This window comes from Rhinolophus hipposideros, assembly GCF_964194185.1.
Source record: "Rhinolophus hipposideros genome assembly, chromosome: 5".
In the NCBI taxonomy this organism is placed as follows: Eukaryota; Metazoa; Chordata; class Mammalia; order Chiroptera; family Rhinolophidae; genus Rhinolophus; species Rhinolophus hipposideros.
Window position 1 is genome coordinate 2,771,172 of NC_138051.1, and position 17,581 is coordinate 2,788,752.

General features: G+C 49.3%; 1 protein-coding gene across 3 annotated transcripts; it reads left to right on the top strand.

The window, feature by feature from the left end:
- The first annotated feature begins 2,021 nt into the window (after positions 1-2,021).
- On the top strand, positions 2,022-16,029 carry UBL7 (ubiquitin like 7). 3 transcript variants are annotated; one of them, XM_081048514.1, is made up of 11 exons: positions 2,022-2,107; positions 3,351-3,773; positions 5,514-5,633; positions 9,178-9,260; positions 10,300-10,384; positions 10,911-10,968; positions 11,684-11,817; positions 12,073-12,122; positions 12,327-12,494; positions 13,067-13,189; positions 15,776-16,029. In XM_081048514.1, the coding sequence occupies exons 2-11, from the start codon at positions 3,590-3,592 to the stop codon at positions 15,911-15,913; spliced, it is 1,143 nt and encodes a 380-aa protein (XP_080904640.1). In that variant the 5' UTR covers positions 2,022-2,107; positions 3,351-3,589; the 3' UTR covers positions 15,914-16,029. The 3 variants fall into 3 exon arrangements, with proteins under 3 accessions (XP_080904640.1, XP_080904638.1, XP_080904639.1); XM_081048512.1 differs by having other exon boundaries at positions 2,032-2,107; positions 3,561-3,773; XM_081048513.1 differs by having other exon boundaries at positions 2,036-2,197; positions 3,561-3,773.
- The last annotated feature ends 1,552 nt before the right edge of the window (positions 16,030-17,581 follow it).

Sequence of the window (17,581 nt, forward strand, 5' to 3'; positions counted from 1 at the left end):
TGCAAGGTAAACATTTTGAATTGATTCGTTTTGAATAGTTTCGATTTCTGAGGGGCCCGATGCTTTTGGTGTTAAGACAAAAATCTCCACGCAAGGTTTCCAGGACCACTAATCTCTCTGGAGAGGTTTTCATCAGCTTTTAAGATCACTGCTTTTTTCCAATTATCCCTTCATTTCTGGCATCTGAGGGCATCTTTTCCTGTGACCACAGCTATATGATTTTTAATACATGTATTATTTTACACATTTGTTTGTAGCAGGAATATTTACAGGTGATTTTCATTTGCTATCTTGTTAGACCCAGATATCCACATATTTTATAAACAGAAAAAAGTTATTTAAAAAATACAAATGTGTATTCTTATAATTTGTTTTCCAGTGGTTACTTATTGGCCTGAATAATCTCTTGAAGGTTTCGTGCGTAACTGTCCACCACTGTCTCATAGCGAGTTGGTGAGAGTATCAACGTGTCCAAACGTGGACTGGCTAAAGAACAGGGCCTGGACACTTTTCTTCTTACCACCTGTCTGGTCATCCATCTTTGTCTTGTGTCCAGGCTTCTAGTTTTCTGTAGAATCTGACCCTTGCTCTGGGCACAGCACCTACTTGGTAACTTGGTGCTCAAAGAACCTATTTGATACTGAGTTGTTCCTTCCTTCATTGGCTCATTTAGTAATTTATCATTACAATGTTTGTGAACATTATAATGATTCAGAATTTAGGCTTACCTACTCTCCTGGGAGCAACAAGCTATACAGTAAGTAAGACAGCCACATTTGGTAGATAGCTTTGACCTGAATTATTCATTCAACACTTTTATTGCTCACCTACCACTATGTGCCTGGTCCTGGTGAACTGCTGAAGACGAGGTGGAGTACGAGATAGCCATGGCCCATTCTCCTACAGAGATTACAATAAAATCAATCAAAACAAGAACTCATGAGCACCTAGCATTTCAGATCCACTTCAAGGAAAATGAAATGAAGACAGGTGCTGGCTTCTTCCCGGAGGCAGTGAAGGCACAATATTGAACCGCTGAACAAAACATTAACCTATGTGGTGGAGGTTGCAAGTACCTTAGTCGATAGGAGAGCGGGCAGCCTAAAGAGGGCTGGGTAGTTGGGAAGGGTCTCTGGAAAGAGGGCACAGCTGAAGCTTCGCAGCGTGGGGACGGCCACGAGGTTCCTGGACTTGAGCCTGCAGGAGTGCCAGGCGCTGCGCAAGTCTCCGCGTGGCCCGGTGCTGGGCCCTGTGAGGCCTGCGGTGCGCGCTCTCCTCCTGCTTGGGCGCTGCCCAGCCCCAGGTCCTACACCAGATGTTCCCGAATGGCCCTTTTACTCTTCAACACGTTGGCGAATCCTGACTTCTTGCACACATAACCCAATCCTAACCAGGCAGCTAAAACAGACCCGTAGTTTCAGCGGAAATCCGCCTCCCCAAACCGACTCTGCGAAGGACTGATACATGCACCTCACCACCCGACCTGCAACTCCCCCCCGCGAACCCACTTTCGCAGGGACTCATCCTTTGGCTCCTGATCCGCCCACACGTGGGTTCTCCGCCAGAAGTCTGTGGCGAGGAGACAAGACGCTGGCTGCCCCGAAGGCACCGGTGTCATGGCGAGGAGTGCGGGGAACATCGGGGCGTGTCTGAAGAAGCCGCTAGGGAAAGGGCCCTGGGGGCCGAAGGGTAGGAGCCGGGACGGCTGGGGTCCGCGATCTGGCCAAGGGCCGCGCAGCCCGCTTCCCACGCGGCGTGACCGACCGACTCTCCGCGCTTCCCAGGACGGCGCGAAGTCACGGGGCTGTACATGGCAAAACAGGCCTCCTCCTCGCGACTCGAGCCCTGGAACACCTACAGGAACTAGGACTCCAAGCGAACGCGCAGGAGCCCGGAGCGCGCGGAATTTCAGACAGCCCACACACCACGCCCCCAGGAACCGGAAGTTTGCGGCTAGCGCCACTTGCTGGCCGACTACTTGTCAGGGGCGGGGCCTGCGGGAACTGCAACTCCCAGAATGCAGAGCGGAACTTCCGGTTTCCGGCAAGAGGACCGGAGTGAGTGTTTACACCGGCGGCTCTGCGGCCGGGTTCCTTCCGCGGGACGGGTGAGGGCGCTGGGCCCCGGGCTTTGCGGGCTCGACTCGTGTCCACTACTTAGCTGGTCCCATAGGAGTGGTGGGGTCGTCGCCAAAGAGGTAGTGTCCCTGCCCACTACGAGCTGTCTGTGACCCTGGGCCGGTGACTGCACCTTTCTGAGTCTCGGTTCCCAGGGCTGCCATGTGTGCATGATCATGCCGGCCTTGGGGAACGATTGTGAGGATTAAATGAGATGTGGCATATTACAAGACGTACTCCTTCCCCTGTCCTGAACCTGGGCGTGGGCGTTACCTTGAGGATGGCTAGGGTCCATTGGGCAGCCTCTCAACCTCACAACCTTTTCTATCTTCGTCCCTACGGGAGGGAGGCCTCCTTGGAAGCAAGGGCTTGATTATAACAAGGGCTTGTCTTGCCTTACGAGATTCTTCCACCCTCAGAATTTCTGATTCATTTTGGGGGCACCCACTGGGAACAAAGGCAGAAAATTCTAGTCTGTGCTTTCAAAAGCTCCCAAGAATGGGATGGGGTGAGATTGGAAAGTCAGTAGTTATTTGTAATCCTTTGCCCTGAAGGAATGTGGGAACAACAAAGCGAGGGACCAGAAGAAGTGGTATTTGGGTTGGTTTTGGTAGGAGTTTGCTGAATTTCGCTAGGAGGCCAATGAGTGAAGAGGGATTACAGGCACAGTTAGATGAGCAGAAGGGTAAACTGGGGGAGCTTTGTTTTGAATGGAGGCTTAGTGGGGCGGATTTAAGTATTGGGGAGGGTGGGACAGAGTCCTTTTGGCAGGAAGGCTGGCAGAGGGAACAGACGTGAATGTACTTGTGAGCCAGGTTGTGGAGTTTAGACTTTTTCATAGAGGTGGTTTCAAGTTATTGGAGGAGTTCTAAGCAGAGAAGTGACTTGATCAATCTGTGTTTTAAAATGATGACTTGGGTGGCAGCATGGCTGTCTGATAGGGAAAGGCAAGAGTCGGGAACCTTGTTATAAAGCTTTTGTAATAGTTCAGGCAAGAGTTGATGAAGAAAATCAGAAATGGAGTGTACAGAAGGGAAAGAGGTGGATAATCTCATTTGAACTCACAACATTCCTATTAGCTGGGATGGTATTTTTATGTCTATTTTTTTCAGATTTTTATTAAAATGTAGCTAACATACAATATTATATTAGTTTCAGGTGTACATCATAGTCATTCAACAGTACCCATCTGGCACTAACAGAGTTATCACCATATTTATGTCTACTTTAAAGATGGGGAAACTGAGGCCTAAAGAGCTGAAGTTCCTTCCTGTCCATCATTGGATGAGTAAAGAGAGGACCCCAGATTGTAGTTCTGGCCTGATGCGGCATCCTGTGCTTTTCCTGAAGAGTCACACTGAAATCATTCAGCCCCTTGGTGGGGTGGGGGTGGAGTAGGGTGGTGATGTATCTTTTAACCACTAAGGCTCTGTTGCTTTACAGGGAGAAAGAGAGAGCGCGAAAGAGAGAGGATGTCTCTCTCAGATTGGCACCTGGCGGTGAAACTGGCGGACCAGCCACTTGCCCCAAAGTCTATTCTTCGTTTGCCAGAGACAGAGCTGGGAGAATCCTCACTGGGGGGCTATAGTATTTCATTTCTGAAGCAGCTCATTGCTGGCAAACTCCAGGAATCAGTTCCGGACCCGGAGCTGATTGGTGAGTCTGTGTGCACTGGAGATGGGCTGCTGCTCTGATCTCTTTTGGGCGAGGATACATCTGGAATTACAAGGGTAACTTAAGAATTTGGGATTTGTTGCCCTACTGTTAACACTCCAGAGAAGTGAGTGTTGTTGGTGAAAAGAAACACAAATCGTATAAAACTGTTGGTTGCCATTTCAGTGTGCATTACAGTGAACTGCTTTATCACAAATTTCTTAACGGTGAGGTTGTTGATTTCTTTTTCTGAGAGAGCAAGAATTTGGGGTGGGGTAGGGAAGGAGGAGCTGGTCCAGGAAAGCCCCCCAAGTATATCGCATTTTGAGATGGGCTTTAAGGGATGATTAAACAGATTTTTGGTAGGTTGTTAGAGCGAAGGCAGGAAAAAGGGAAAGGAAGATGGCAAGGGCATTCTAGGTGGAGGAAGAAGGAATTAAATATAACAAATTATATTATAAAGGTAATTGATAATAGCTAAGGTATCCAACTGTCAAAAAGTGTGTTTTCAGTCATAACACTGAGTTCATCCTTTCTTGTTGTATTTTCCCTTTCATTTAAATTGATCAGTCTTCACAATACTAAGGTCTAGAGCTTTCTTGTACATAGATTCTGTATTTTATGAGTTAGTACTTGCTAACAGTTGTTATTAAAATGTATTAAGTAAGAATGCTTTTTAAAGCATGTATTGGTCTGGTGTGGAATTAACCCCTGGTCGTTCGCAAAAGGTGAAAGCATTCACAGACGCTACAAAGTAGGAGAGCAAAGGACATTTTTATTAAAGTTAGGGCAGAGAGAAAATGCCCATGGCAGTGTCCAAAGATGACAGCAGCTGTGGGTTGTAAGGAGAGAAATACCGGTGTGTGTGGTGGTGGGGGTGTTGCAGGAGCAGGGTCCAGAGTCTCAGAGTGGACAGCTGCCCCGAACTACAGGTTGGCTTTTTCTTATATAGGAAAGGAGGAGTCGGTCAGGCAGGTCTGGGGGCTGACATCCTTCCTGGGGTCTGGTCTGTTTGAAGACGATGTTATCTCCAGACTTGGACTTGGCCATCGCGGCCTGGGACTACCATGTTTCCCCCAAAATAAGACCGAGTCTTATACCGTATTTCCCTGAAAATAAGACTGGGTCTTATATTAATTATTGCTCCAAAAGATGCATTAGGATGTATTTTTAGGGGATGTCTTATTTTTTCATGTACATCAACCTACATTTATTCAAATACAGTCATGTCATCTTCTGGAGCACCGTCACAACGTACTAAATGCGTCATCTGACTCTCTGAACTGGGGCTTATTTTCGGGGAAACATGGTATGTGTCACCAGTAAAAACTGCAGGGGAGTTAGTTGTAAATTGGATTCCGGTGTCCAGGCATCTGAGGATTAAGAAATTGCTCTTTCAGGTTAGGATGTTGTTAATTACCGAGGTATGGGTAGCCCTGAGAAAGGGAACAGAGTTCTTCGGTTAGTCAATGAGGGAAGAAGCAAAGAGAAAAAAACTGAATATGAGGGTGGATCAAACTGCAAACAAACTTAAGTCTAATTACTGATGGCTAGAGAGTGAGCTGTGCAGTGAGTCAAACTGCAAACTAGCTAAGTATAACCGCGTCATTGATTCCCTGAATTTCACCCTTACATGTGTCATTCTCCAGCTATCTGTCCAATCAAAATAAGGTTCCTCGGGGACAGAAACCATCTAAATTGTTTTGAGGAGCAAAATATAAATGGACAGTTCTTTCTTTTTAGATCTGATCTACTGTGGCCGGAAGCTAAAAGATGAGCAGACCCTGGACTTCTATGGCATTCAGCCTGGGTCCACAGTCTATGTTCTGCGCAAGTCCTGGCCCGAGCCCGACCAGAAACCAGGTGAGTGAGGCTTGGCCCGCAGTCAGACAGGAAGAGCTTCTGAAGGGCCTGTGAGGGACGGGTCTGTTGAGGGTGTTTGAGGCACAGGCTTGGGGGGATGGGACAAGGGCGTGATTTACTGAAATGGTAAGAGAGGATATCTTTATTACTGACTGGGTTAGACCACGTTGATAAACAGAATGTAATGTTGATCTTCTCACTGCCAACACCACCAAGGGACGGGGATTTCCCCCCTCTCTATTTTTTAAGTTCATTATCCACTGTTTTAATGGGGTGGGAAGTGTGTGTCTACTTAAACTCCTTTAGGTTAACAGTTTATTTCTCAGTGAACTTTGTATCTTTTTGTTATTCTCATTAGGAAAAAAAAGCTGCAAACTGCTTGCAGTCCTCTAATGCTGTAGTTCTTGTTTACAAATCTTCCGGGGAACTGCCTCAGGTGGTGCCTTGTTCATTCAACTTATTCCTCCTGCTCTACTGGTGATTTATTCTCCTAGAGCTTGAAAGTATTCGAACAGGATTAAAGTAGCTCCTGGAGAAAACATACAAAGCCTCTAATGCCTTTTGGATTTATTGGTAAAAGGTGCTGCTTGGCATTCATAATGTAAATTTTGCATCTGTGTTTTAAAAGCCTCCCCAAGGATAAAGCTAGGCTATATTAAAAAGATTAGCTTTGTCGAACTGGCAGTTTGACATTTTTATAATGTTCATGATTGCTATGACTGATTATCAGCTTGCAATTTATCCTCTTTTCAATTCTAAACATAAAGGACAAAAAGATCTTTTGTATTCTGATGAGAAGTGAGAAAGAGAAACCCTGATATCCAGGGGTTGGCTTGGCTCTCAGCTCGGCCTTGGAACATGCACAGTTTCACACATCACCATCTACAAGGTTACTCAGAGACCATAATGAATCAAGACAAAAACCAGAGCCCTCTCATTTCCAAACAGAGAAAAAACCCTGAACATTGTCCAAACCACAAGAAAGACCAAGTATTCCTCTCTCCTGGCTATTATGAGTGCTGCTTCTTTCCAATTACACCTTTGCCTTGCTCTAGTTTTCCTTCTTTCTAGATAGAATGATTAAGATACCCAATCATAAAATCACCTCTACTTCCTGACAGCATCCAATCCAAAGCAAAACCCCACTTCCTTAAACTTCCCCCCAAATCAACCAGCCAAAGCCCAAATCCTATAAAAAATCCTTTCTAACATCCTCTTATTGAGATGCCCTGCTAAATCTGTGGTGTGCATTCTCCTCTAAGGAGCAGGAAATCCAACTTGTGCAACTGTAAGTGAGCCCCTCTGGTCTTTGGCTGGAGGGCACTGACAGAAGGAAAGTAACATTTGTGGCTTCTTGCAGCCAGATTGTTTCTCCTTGATATCTCATTTAGTCATGAGAGTGGCCCTGCAGGATAGGTAACAGCATTAGCATTTTATAGATGAAGGAAAAGAGGGTTTAGAAAGGTATTTATTCAAGGTCACCTACCACCTACTTAGAAAATGAACGCAAGGGCTGGGATATGAATCCAGGTTTTCCTGGCTCAAGAGCCCATGTTTTTTTCCCTGGGCTGGCTGCTTCCCACTTCCAAAGGGTGAGATGAGCTCAGAGACGTTATAGACACAACAATAACTCTTAGCTGATGATGGCTAAGAATCCTTTTCCTCCCCTCTTCTTCCTGGACATTTATTTTTGAAACAAATGTATGTTTTATTGGGAGGTAAAAATAAACTGTGAGATATTTTGTCCTTGAGTGCTCTTCCAAAGGAAGCACATTTCTTTTTAATTTTTTTATTGGGGAATATTGAGGAATAGTGTTTTTCCAGGACCCATCAGCTCCAAGTCAAGTCATTGTTTTCAACCTAGTTGTGGAGGGTGCAGCTCACTGGCCCATGTGGGAATCGAACTGGCGACTTTGGTGTTATGAGCACTGAGCTCTAACCAACTGAGCCAACGGGTCTTCCAGGAAGCATATTTCTTGACCACACTAGATTAGCGCCTATAGAAGGAGAATCTGTCAACTTCCCTTTCCACCTGGATCCCTTGGTGGTTCTCTGTGGAGCATTACAAATCCCTTCAGGTCTCCCAAAGCCTGCAATTTGAGCAGGGGTGTGTACCTCAAGTTCCAGCCACAAAAAACACTTGCTATTCCTTTCAAGCACCTCATTTTATTCTATGCTTTTACACATGTTCTCTCATAAGCTTCTCTCCCTAGTAAACATCTACTCTCCCTTAAATACCGTCTCATGGTCTCCCCGGGAGACAGCTCTGTGTCTTAACCGTCCCTTTCAGTAATGGCTATCTGCCTTCTGTTTCTGTCGCTCTAGCTGGGGTCCACGCCTCTGCTGAGGTCCTCAGGAGGGTATTTTGAAATCCTGTGGTTTGTATTTGATCTAGTCTTGTTTCTCCTGCTGTCCTAAGAGTTCCTTGATGTCAGGGAATCATTTTGTACGTTCCTTTGCCTTGCCCCAAACCAGGCACGGAGTAAATGCTTAGTACATGTTTGTTGACTGAATAAATTTGGTAACTTGCTTAACATAAATATTTTTCAAGAGACCACCCTCATAATGAGAACTGCAGGTAAGCATGTGGTTCCATATGGAACCACAGGGGGAATGGTGCTTTGGGAATGGTGCTTCTGGAGGTGGGCAGTACACAGTCGGCATAATCACAAGTAGCCGTCTGAGGTGGGGGTGACCCAGGGGAACTTCCTGCTTACTCTCCCTTCTTTTACCCACATTTCGTCACCTATGAAATGGGCCGGTGTCCTAAGTAGTAAAGCAACCAAGTCAAACTAAGACAACTGCTAAACTTTCCCATATGTATGAATCAGTGTCCAAAGATGAAAAAGAAACTTTGAGTCTCATTGAAATACTTGCTACCATGCATGTGACGAAAGTTGTTAAGAACCCTAAAAGTGCAGTGTGTGTTTTTATTGGTCCCTGTCGTATTATTTTTTTATAATTCAAAATAATATTAAGGAAGCCTGAAAGAAAATATCAAAGACAAGCAGTTACCCCAGATCCTGTCGCCCTACCAAGTGCTGTTCTGTCCCTTGTCCTGTCCAGCCCTGGACCACATGCATGCTGACACGTTTTGTGTAGTTTCACTAGAGAACACACATACAGCGTTGTGTTCTGCTTCTTTAACATACTGTGGCAATGTAGCTCCATATTTTTCAGACGGCTTACAGCACTTGGTATTTTAAATTACTGCATAAAAATCTACCGAGTTGGTTGTATGTTCCTTCTTTTCAAATGTAAGAAGTCTAGAATTCCTGCAGTGGGAGGTTGATCCGAGCAGTCTCTTGCGTGTGGTAAGATTCCCCTCTGCTGGAACTTGACTTTCATTATCTACTGAGGATGCTTAAGAGTGCAGTTTTCACTTCTGTATCCTGAAGGGATTTTTCTGAATGGGCACTCACTTTCTTAGGGTGATGAGGGAGGGGAACCTGCAGACCAAGCTGCCCCTGGACACATGCTGAAATGATACTCTGCGTCTGTGTGAGGGGCAGGCCTCCGAGGTAATTGAGTGTCTTATCCGCAGAACCTGTGGACAAAGTGGCCGCCCTGAGGGAGTTCCGGGTCTTGCACACTGCCCTGCACAGCAGCTCCTCCTACAGGGAGGCGGTGAGTGTGTGCTGCGGCCCCTGCCCAAGATGCTGGCCGTGTCTGCAAGAGTGAGTGTGAACGCTGCAGGGTGGTGTAGAGTAGGAGCTGGGAGCCTGTTGCCATGGCTACCAAGAGTTCCTCAGGGAGCTTTTGTCATGCCTGTGGGTCTCCGTAGAGCCTTGTCTGCCCCCAAAGAGGCTGTATCATCTAGGTATTGTTGATTTTCCTCTAACGATAATGATACGACCTCTCCTGATATTGACCTCACAGAATGAATATGATTACAGCCAAAGGGTCCATATAGTGTTTCTGCTGGGCTTCATGCTTTAAATTTGGCTGAACTGCCTGCCTGCCCACTGCTCCTTACCTGGATTTCCTTACTGGGAAATGCACTGATGTCTTTCTGTAGGAGAGGGGATAAGCAAAATTAACACAGCTGTGAACTTCCCAGTATACAGAGGGTGCCAACAAAATGTATACGCATTTTAAGAAAGGAAGAAACTATTAAAATTGTAATACTCGATATATACCAATAACAGAAGATGAGTACAAGTCACGTTTGAGTTCTGCAATTATAGGAGGGGCTCAAAGTGGTTACCATCAGCGTCCAGACACTTCTGATTACTGCGAACTACTGCTTGAGCAATGTTGACCATCTCTTAAAATGTGTATACATTTGTTTGGCACCCCTGGTATATGAATATGAAATGATAATTGTATGGAGATTGAAAAGGACTTTTGGGACCTAGAGAAAGCTTTGTTATTGGCTTGTAATGAGAGCTTTTATTTTGGAAGCATTAGAACTGTAAATGGGGGAAGGACCAGAGATTGAAGGTTTACTGTAATATTGCTTTTTTTCTTTTTAATTGTTTGTTTCCCCTCCAGTAAGCCCTGACCTCAGTGAAGAAAGAGGTTCATCTGTTTCCTGGGGCTGTTGTCCCACTGTGGAACTGTATGTGCAGGCACTTAGAGGGGGGGTCGTACTTGAGCAGAATGTGGATACTTTCTGAGTGGATTGAGCTGCTTGGATGTTCAGCCCTCCTCATTTTTCCTGCAGGTCTTTAAGATGCTCAGCAATAAGGAATCTTTGGATCAGATTATTGTGGCCACCCCAGGCCTCAGCAGTGACCCCATTGCTCTCGGTAAGTGCAGGACTGAACTGGAAGAAATAGTAATCATTGGAGAAGGAGAATCCAGAAGAAGGCGATCCTAAAGAAACTGACTACCTTTTGAAGAATTGTAGGGGAGGGGAGAACCAAGATGTGTTCCACGTACCCAGCCCTCCAAGAGCTGAAAACTCATGGCCTAATTAACATCATAAATGAGACTGAGGGTGTCCAGTGAGGGCAGCCTTAGCCCAAACCACAACAATCAGGGAAGATTTCCTGCACACTTGGAGAGATAAGGGAGGAACCCAGAGCTAGAGGGAAAGGCTGGCATGCTGGTACACAGTATGTGACTGACTTGCATGGGGAAATGGCGAGCAGGGGACAAAATGGAGAGCACTTGGTTGTGCTGCTTGGTGCTTTGTTTCCTCTGCTTTTCACAAGGGTTGCTTTGTGGTCCTGTGTCCCTGTTGAGCCAGTTGCTCTGAGGTCTAAAGCTTAGCTCTTCTCTCTTTTGGATGTGGCTAGATTTCCAGTCTAAGGTGAGCTCTGTTCTCGTTAGGGGTTCTCCAGGACAAGGACCTCTTCTCTGTCTTCGCTGATCCCAACATGCTTGATACGTAAGTATGCCCATCTTATTAAAGAGTCCCCTATCTCTCCTCCTGTGGTTGGGCCAGAAGCCTAATGGTCGCCCTGGATTCTGCTCTTGGAGCCAAAGCCCTGCCTTCCCCAAGTCTACCTTCTAAATATGTCAGGAGGTGAGAAAGCAGGGTGCTGTGGTGGAACGACAAGCCCAAGGGCAGGGGCACGCGGAGCTGTGGAGGTGAAGCAGGGCTTGAGGGAGGTGGCTTTGCATGCCTGGCTCAACTCAGCTCTCGTTCAGTAGCTGCCAAGGAGCCTTGGAAAGATGTGAAGCTGGGGAAGGAAGCAGGTGTATAGATCCCTATGGATTAGAGCTGGAAGGGACAGCTCTAATAAGAAGTTATAGCTCTTATTTTGCATGTGAAGGAAACAGTTTGCCCCTCGGGAAGGGACCTGTCAGAGGTGGTCCCCAAACAGTGACGGAGGCCAGACCAGACTGACCTCTGGGCCTCCCATCATGCCGAGGGGAAGGTCAGGCATCCGCAGTAGATCCAAGAACTGATGGCCTTGCCAATGTTGCTGGGGGCCGAACAGCAAGAAGACAAAGCCCACTGGAGGGAGGTGCTGAACACTGAGATTTAAGGGCAGTCGCTGGTGGCTGGATAGTTGCAAGGGGCACCCAGACTCCTGTCATGGTGAGGGCGCCCTGACCTTCGTGTTTACCCTTGGGGTTTCTTCCTGCCCCTGTCCCAGGTTGGTACCTGCTCACCCAGCCCTAGTCAATGCCATCGTCCTGGTTCTGCACTCGGTGGCAGGCAGCACTCCACTACCGGGGGCTGACTCCTCTTCCCGAAGCATGCCCTCCAGCTCGTACCGGGACATGCCAGGTGAGTCCCAAGAGAGCGTAATGCAGGTCCCTCGGGACCCAGCATGGCCCAGGAAATGCTTTGCTCAGCAGCTATGTATAGCGCTGGCAGAGTGTGTTCCTCTGAAACTCAGTTTGAGTCAGGGAGTGAGTGCATCTGTCCTGTAATTTTCCAAGGGGAGAGATGAAAATATGAATTTGGAGAGTGAGCTGAGATTCTGGAGCTCCGCCTGTGCCTTTCCGTTCTTCCTCCTGAAATCTGTTCTCCCTCCTCCAGGTGGCTTCCTGTTTGAGGGGCTCTCTGATGAAGAGGATGACTTTCACCCAGTAAGTGGCCTGGCTGCCTGCCCTTTGGGGACACGGTGCCAGGGATGAGCCCCACCCGGGGCCCTGGCGTGCCCAAGCTGGGAGGTGGTCACCGGCCATGTCACACTTGCTATCTGGACCTGGCAAGAACTGTACCTGGGTGGGGGTGAGGTCATCTGGGTCCATCAAAGGCCGCTTCCCTGATTCTGGGGCTCCCTTCTCCAGAGCACCAGGTCCACGCCCTCTAGCAGCACACCCAGCTCCCGCCCAGCCTCCCTGGGGTACAGTGGAGCTGCCGGACCCAGGCCCATCACCCAGAGCGAACTGGCCACCGCCCTGGCCCTGGCCAGCACTCCTGAGAGCAGCTCTCACACCCCCACCCCTGGCACCCAGGTATGGAGACAGGGTGGGAAGCTGGTTCTGGGCCCCGCAGCGGTGGAGTGGGTTTGCCCTTGCCGACCCCGGTGCTAGATCTGGTTTGAGCTGCACTCTGCCTGGGCCCTGGTGGGCCTCTCACTGCGGCGGGGCTGGGGCGCCCCCCTTACTTGCCTCCAGGGCTCAGAAGTCCGGGGTGCAGCACTGTCTTGATTGATTCCTGGCCCTAGTAGTTCAGGAGAACCCCCCCATCACATAACGTGAGCGTCCTCATCCCCGACAGGGCCCAGCCCTCACCGGCTTAAGTATTCCTCGTGATGGTCACGAGCTTCCGAGGTGGGGGCCCCCAGTGCTGGGGTCCTCGTCCAGGTGGGGGGCTCGATTCCACTTCCCTGGTGCAGAGGAGAATGGGGCCTTTCCTGCCCACATAACGAGCTTTTAGGTACCTCTGTGTGGTTGGCTCACGCAGGCCCCTGTGGGAGGCAGTAGTGGGGCCCCCGGGAGCACCGTGGGGTGCTGTGACAGCAGTGGGTATGTGCTGGGAGACTGAGGTGGCTCTGCGGTAGCCCTGACCACTGGTTTGTCTCCAGGGCCATTCCTCAGGGACCTCGCCAATGTCCTCCGGCATCCAGTCAGGCACGCCCATCACCAATGATCTCTTCAGCCAAGCCCTGCAGCATGCCCTGCAGGCCTCTGGACAGCCCAGCCTGCAGGTCAGTCTTGCCCGCTCCTGCTATCCGTGCAGCTTTCCTGGTTGCTCGGGATGCGGAACCTTTTTCTGCTCTCTGAGGGCCTTCCCACCTGGCATGTTCAGTCCTGGAATGCCCCCCCACACCCGCCGCAAGGGCAGCTGTCCCTGTGGCTTCCACTCCTGCACGCTGTGACCATGGCCTCACTCCACTGACGGCCTGGCGTGGGTACGTGTGGCAGCTCGGCTCAGTTCATTCATTCCGTGAGTGCTGACTGAGCACTGAGCATGTATATACCGGGCCTGGGTCCCGGGCCTGAGGGAGAGACAAGTCGCCCTCGTTCCTGCCATAGAGGGGCATCAGGCAGTCACTGAACTGGGGGAGCGACAGGGCGAGAAGCCTTGTCCAGGCTTGAGGGGAGGGCCTAGGTCAGGCAAAACCCCTTCTGAGGAAGGGGTGTTTACGCTGACCGTCACAGAATTCGTTAGAGGTTATTCAGGCAGGGCAGTGGGGGATCCAGGGAGAGGCTTACCTGCTAGAGCAAATGTGTGGAGGGACAAGGGACGTAGTCATCACCACGAGGCCCGAAGGAGTGTTCTCGTGGAGGAGATCCTGAGATGGAGCCAGAGAAAAGGGGGCAGGAGCCTGAGTGTGAGGGCCTGGCGTGCCTGGGTGAGGAGATTAGACTTGATCCAGCACTCAGTAGGGAGCCATGGGAGGTTCTAAGCAGGGAGAGTGGCACGTCTGGTCACTTTAGCAGCTAAGTGGAAGGCCCAGGGATCAGGTTTCAGAGCGTCTCTGTGCACAGCTTTCTGCTTCACTGTGTCCTTTGCTCCTCACAAGGAGCCTGAGGGGCAGTGTTGTTTCTGGAACGCGTTCAGGGTCAGGAAGCCAGTGCGTGGTAGAGATGGGAGTCAAGCCGTGTGTCTCTGTGTACCCCATGTGGCCCGGGTGGACAGTGAGGGGACGGGAGCAGGACCCATGGACGGCTTGTCTTTTCCAGTCCTCTATGGCCCCAGCTAGGAGCCTGCCTGTTCCCCTGCTGTACAGCTCAGGAGCTTTCCCTCGCTGCACTTGGCCTGCAGACTGAGTCCCAGTTGGTTCGTGTGGGTTTTCCAGCCCTCCCCAGCCTCACCCTTGCCGCTTGCCTCTGCATGTGCCTGCTTCCCACTGCCTTCCCCTCCCACAGTGTGAACACATGACTCCCTAAATTGTGCACTTACCTCCTTCCTGAGATAGAGGTATTAATGAATCTCTGAATGTACTAAGAGAAAATGTGGGTTAAGTTCTTTAAACCCTGCCAGTTGAGAAGGCCTTTTATAAGTGAAAGTCAAAATCCAGGAGCCATTATATAACGAGCAATGCATTTTGAGTTCATAAAAGTGAAAATTTATGCTTACCAAACCAAACAAAAAAAATCAGGCAAAGTCTGCATGCTAACAACATACTGGGAAAAAATCTGTAACATATCAGACCACGGGAAAAACGTCCCTGATGTAGAGGTTCTAGTACCTTAGGACCAACAACTCCATAGAAATACGAGCACTGGCCATGAACAGACTATTCATGGAAAGGAAGTACAGATGGCCCCTAAGCCATGTAATTCCTCAGTCCCACTTCTCGGAATTTATCCTGGAGATGTATATGTGTGAAGAAAGTGACATTTGTACAGTCAGTTCCTGCAGCGTTGTTCCAACAGCAAAAGATTGAAAATAGCCTTATTATGGTGCATTTCAGGACTTCCCCTTGTTGGAAAATTACATGGTTATTAAAAATGTCTTTATGTCCTGGCGTAGATAGATCTCCAGGATGCACTGAGCATGTTACAAAAAGAAGAGAGGGGTGGATGTAGACGGGAATAAGGAAAAGGTAAAGATAGGAGTACCTGTGTGTTTCTCCTTGGAATGAAGTCGGTTATCTGGGGTGAGGATGAGAGTGGAGGAAAGGAAGACTTTCCACTATTTGTTGTCCTAGAAAACAAAACTAACATTAAAATTTATCCCTCTCGCCCCTTTTGTGTGTGTATGTCTGTACATATAGCAGGAGAAAGAAAGTAACTTAATGTTTTGAACTTGAGACATTGAGTAATATGTGTGTTTTTTTTATTCTTCTGTTAAAAATTTCCTGTTTTTATTTTTTTATTTTTTATTTTTTTGGATACTCTTCACTTTATTTTACGTTTTCTTAGCCATTGCAGAATATATTGAATTGAAAATTCCCAGTTGTACAAAATCCCTGTGTGAGAAACGGAATGTGTCAATCTGGCTAGTGGGTGCTGGCCAGTTTGAAGCAAGCAGGCCAGAAGGGGCTGGGAAATTCAAATGATGATTAGCATATCAAGTAGTCAAAAAACCCTCGTTCCCAAAGCAGCTCCTCGGATGCTTTTCTCGAACAGGGAAAAATTTCCTGTTTTTATTGGATAAAGTTTCATGTGGTCTCTATATCTTATTCCTTCTTGTAGTCTTCCTGGAAGCCCTGTGTTCTGTGGAGCTTCACATCTGTGGCTTTGCCGTAGGAACCCGCCTTTTTTTCTCCCCGGAAAGGACAGAGCTAAGCAAGTCTTGGTAGGATCTCAACTAACAGCTTCTGCCTGGTCCTATCTTTCTGCAGAGCCAGTGGCAGCCCCAGCTGCAGCAGCTGCGTGACATGGGCATTCAGGACGATGAGCTGAGCCTGCGGGCCCTACAGGCCACTGGGGGGGACATCCAAGCGGCCCTGGAACTCATCTTTGCCGGGGGAGCCCCATGAACTCCCTGCTGCTCCCGAAAGCCCAGCAGACTGCCAAGGCGGCTGCCCCAGGAGGCGCCCAAAAGGCGTCCCATCTCCTCTCCCAATACACCTGATTGGTCGACGTCGCTTGGTTCAGTGCTTGGCCTTTCTGTCTGACCCGCGTGGTGGAGGCAATGGGGTGAGCATGGTGGGTGGGTCTTGCCTGGTGCTGTGACCGCAGAGCACAGCTGGGTCTGCTTCTGGGCCTGTGGGAGAATTTTAGACACACGTTCTCTTGTGGGAGAAGTTTCTAGTGCTAGTCCCCAGAGCCCCTGGTGCTTTGGGGTGTGGTATCCTCAGAACGTGCCCAAGGCTGGAGCAAGACTGCTGGGTCCCACTTACGGCCAGCAGCGGCTTCAGGTGGACTTTCAGAAGAGCAGGTAGGGGCACTTCCCTTCCACATGTTCCCTCCCCGAAGGCCTCGAAAGGCTCCTTGTCCCTCCCCCAGCCCAGTCTCACCGGCATTCTTGGAAGCCTATTCTGTCATTTAGATGCCAGAATCGAAGCCTCAGAGCTGTGCCAGGAGGCATGGCCCTCTTCTCTGTCCTGAAGGCGTAAAATGCAAGAGCAGTTAAATAACAATCCTAAACAACACCAACAGGAACAGGGCTCAGCTTTCATATTGAAGAGAGGGCAGCAACCCCAAGCTGCTCCTCCATCTGCCCGAGCTCTCGTTCGCCTTGGCACGGCGCTGCCTGCCGCGGTGCAGACGTGTCCAAGTTGAGCGAATGGGTTTCCTGTGCCTTGAATATTCTGTCAGGAGGAAAATCCTTCCCTTCAGATGGTTTCAGTAGAGAGGTGCTCAGAGGTCTGCCCTGTGTTGTGTTTTGGGCAGAGGTTCCATCCCAGCATCTGCAGTCATGGTCATTTGGCCTCTGCTTGTCACCTGGGACCAAAGGTGGGCCACTTCTGAGGACTGCCACCCTGCCCCTTGCTGGCCGAGGGGGCACACGGCGGGCCTGCTCCCTTTGCCCCACTAGCACGGCTTCAGCTACGGAGGCGAGTGGCAGGTGCTTGCCCCTGGACCTGTCGTCTGGTTTTGGTCCCCAGCACAGCCTGGGCTTCTCTCTGGATGACCTCCTGTGATCAGTGATACTCCTAAAGGGAGATACTCGGGAGGAACCACTATTCCAGAAATGGCCTGAACCGTACAGTGTTCTTTCCTTCCTCCAGAAAATGGGAAGTCTCCACATTTCCCTGTCAATCCCAGAATTAACGTCGAGAGGTGTTTGCACTGTGGACTGAGAAGACTCAGACTGACCCCACCAGGCTTGTTGGGGCCAGCCCTCAGCAGCTCCCTGGAGCCCAGTAGCCTCCATATGGTTGGGGCAAGGTCCGGAAGCCCTGTCTTTGAAGCCCGAGTCCCTGGCTCGGTGGTGGTGGGAACAGGCCGCTTCCATCTTCCCATAGCTGCCTTGGTTGGTGAACTGACACAGCCCTTGTGCCCATGGTACCACCGGCCTAGAGCTGGTTTCCGTTCCGGGGCAACTCCCACCCGGCCCCAGGGACTGCCTTCAAAGACATGGGCTCCTTAGCTCTCCCACCCCATTGCGCTTGGAACATTTGGGTAACCCTGCCCTCCCTGGAACTGACCCCCAAATAACAGTTACACTGCTTCCCAGAATTGAGCCATTCCTACGATTTCCC

Coding starts and splice junctions, on each gene's coding strand:
- UBL7 (XM_081048514.1), top strand. CDS start 3,590: ATGTCTCTCTCAGATTGGCACCTGGCGGTGAAACTGGCGGACCAGCCA. Junction 12,123..12,326: donor AAGAGGATGACTTTCACCCA/GTAAGTGGCCTG, acceptor TCCCTTCTCCAG/AGCACCAGGTCCACGCCCTC. Junction 13,190..15,775: donor CTGGACAGCCCAGCCTGCAG/GTCAGTCTTGCC, acceptor ATCTTTCTGCAG/AGCCAGTGGCAGCCCCAGCT.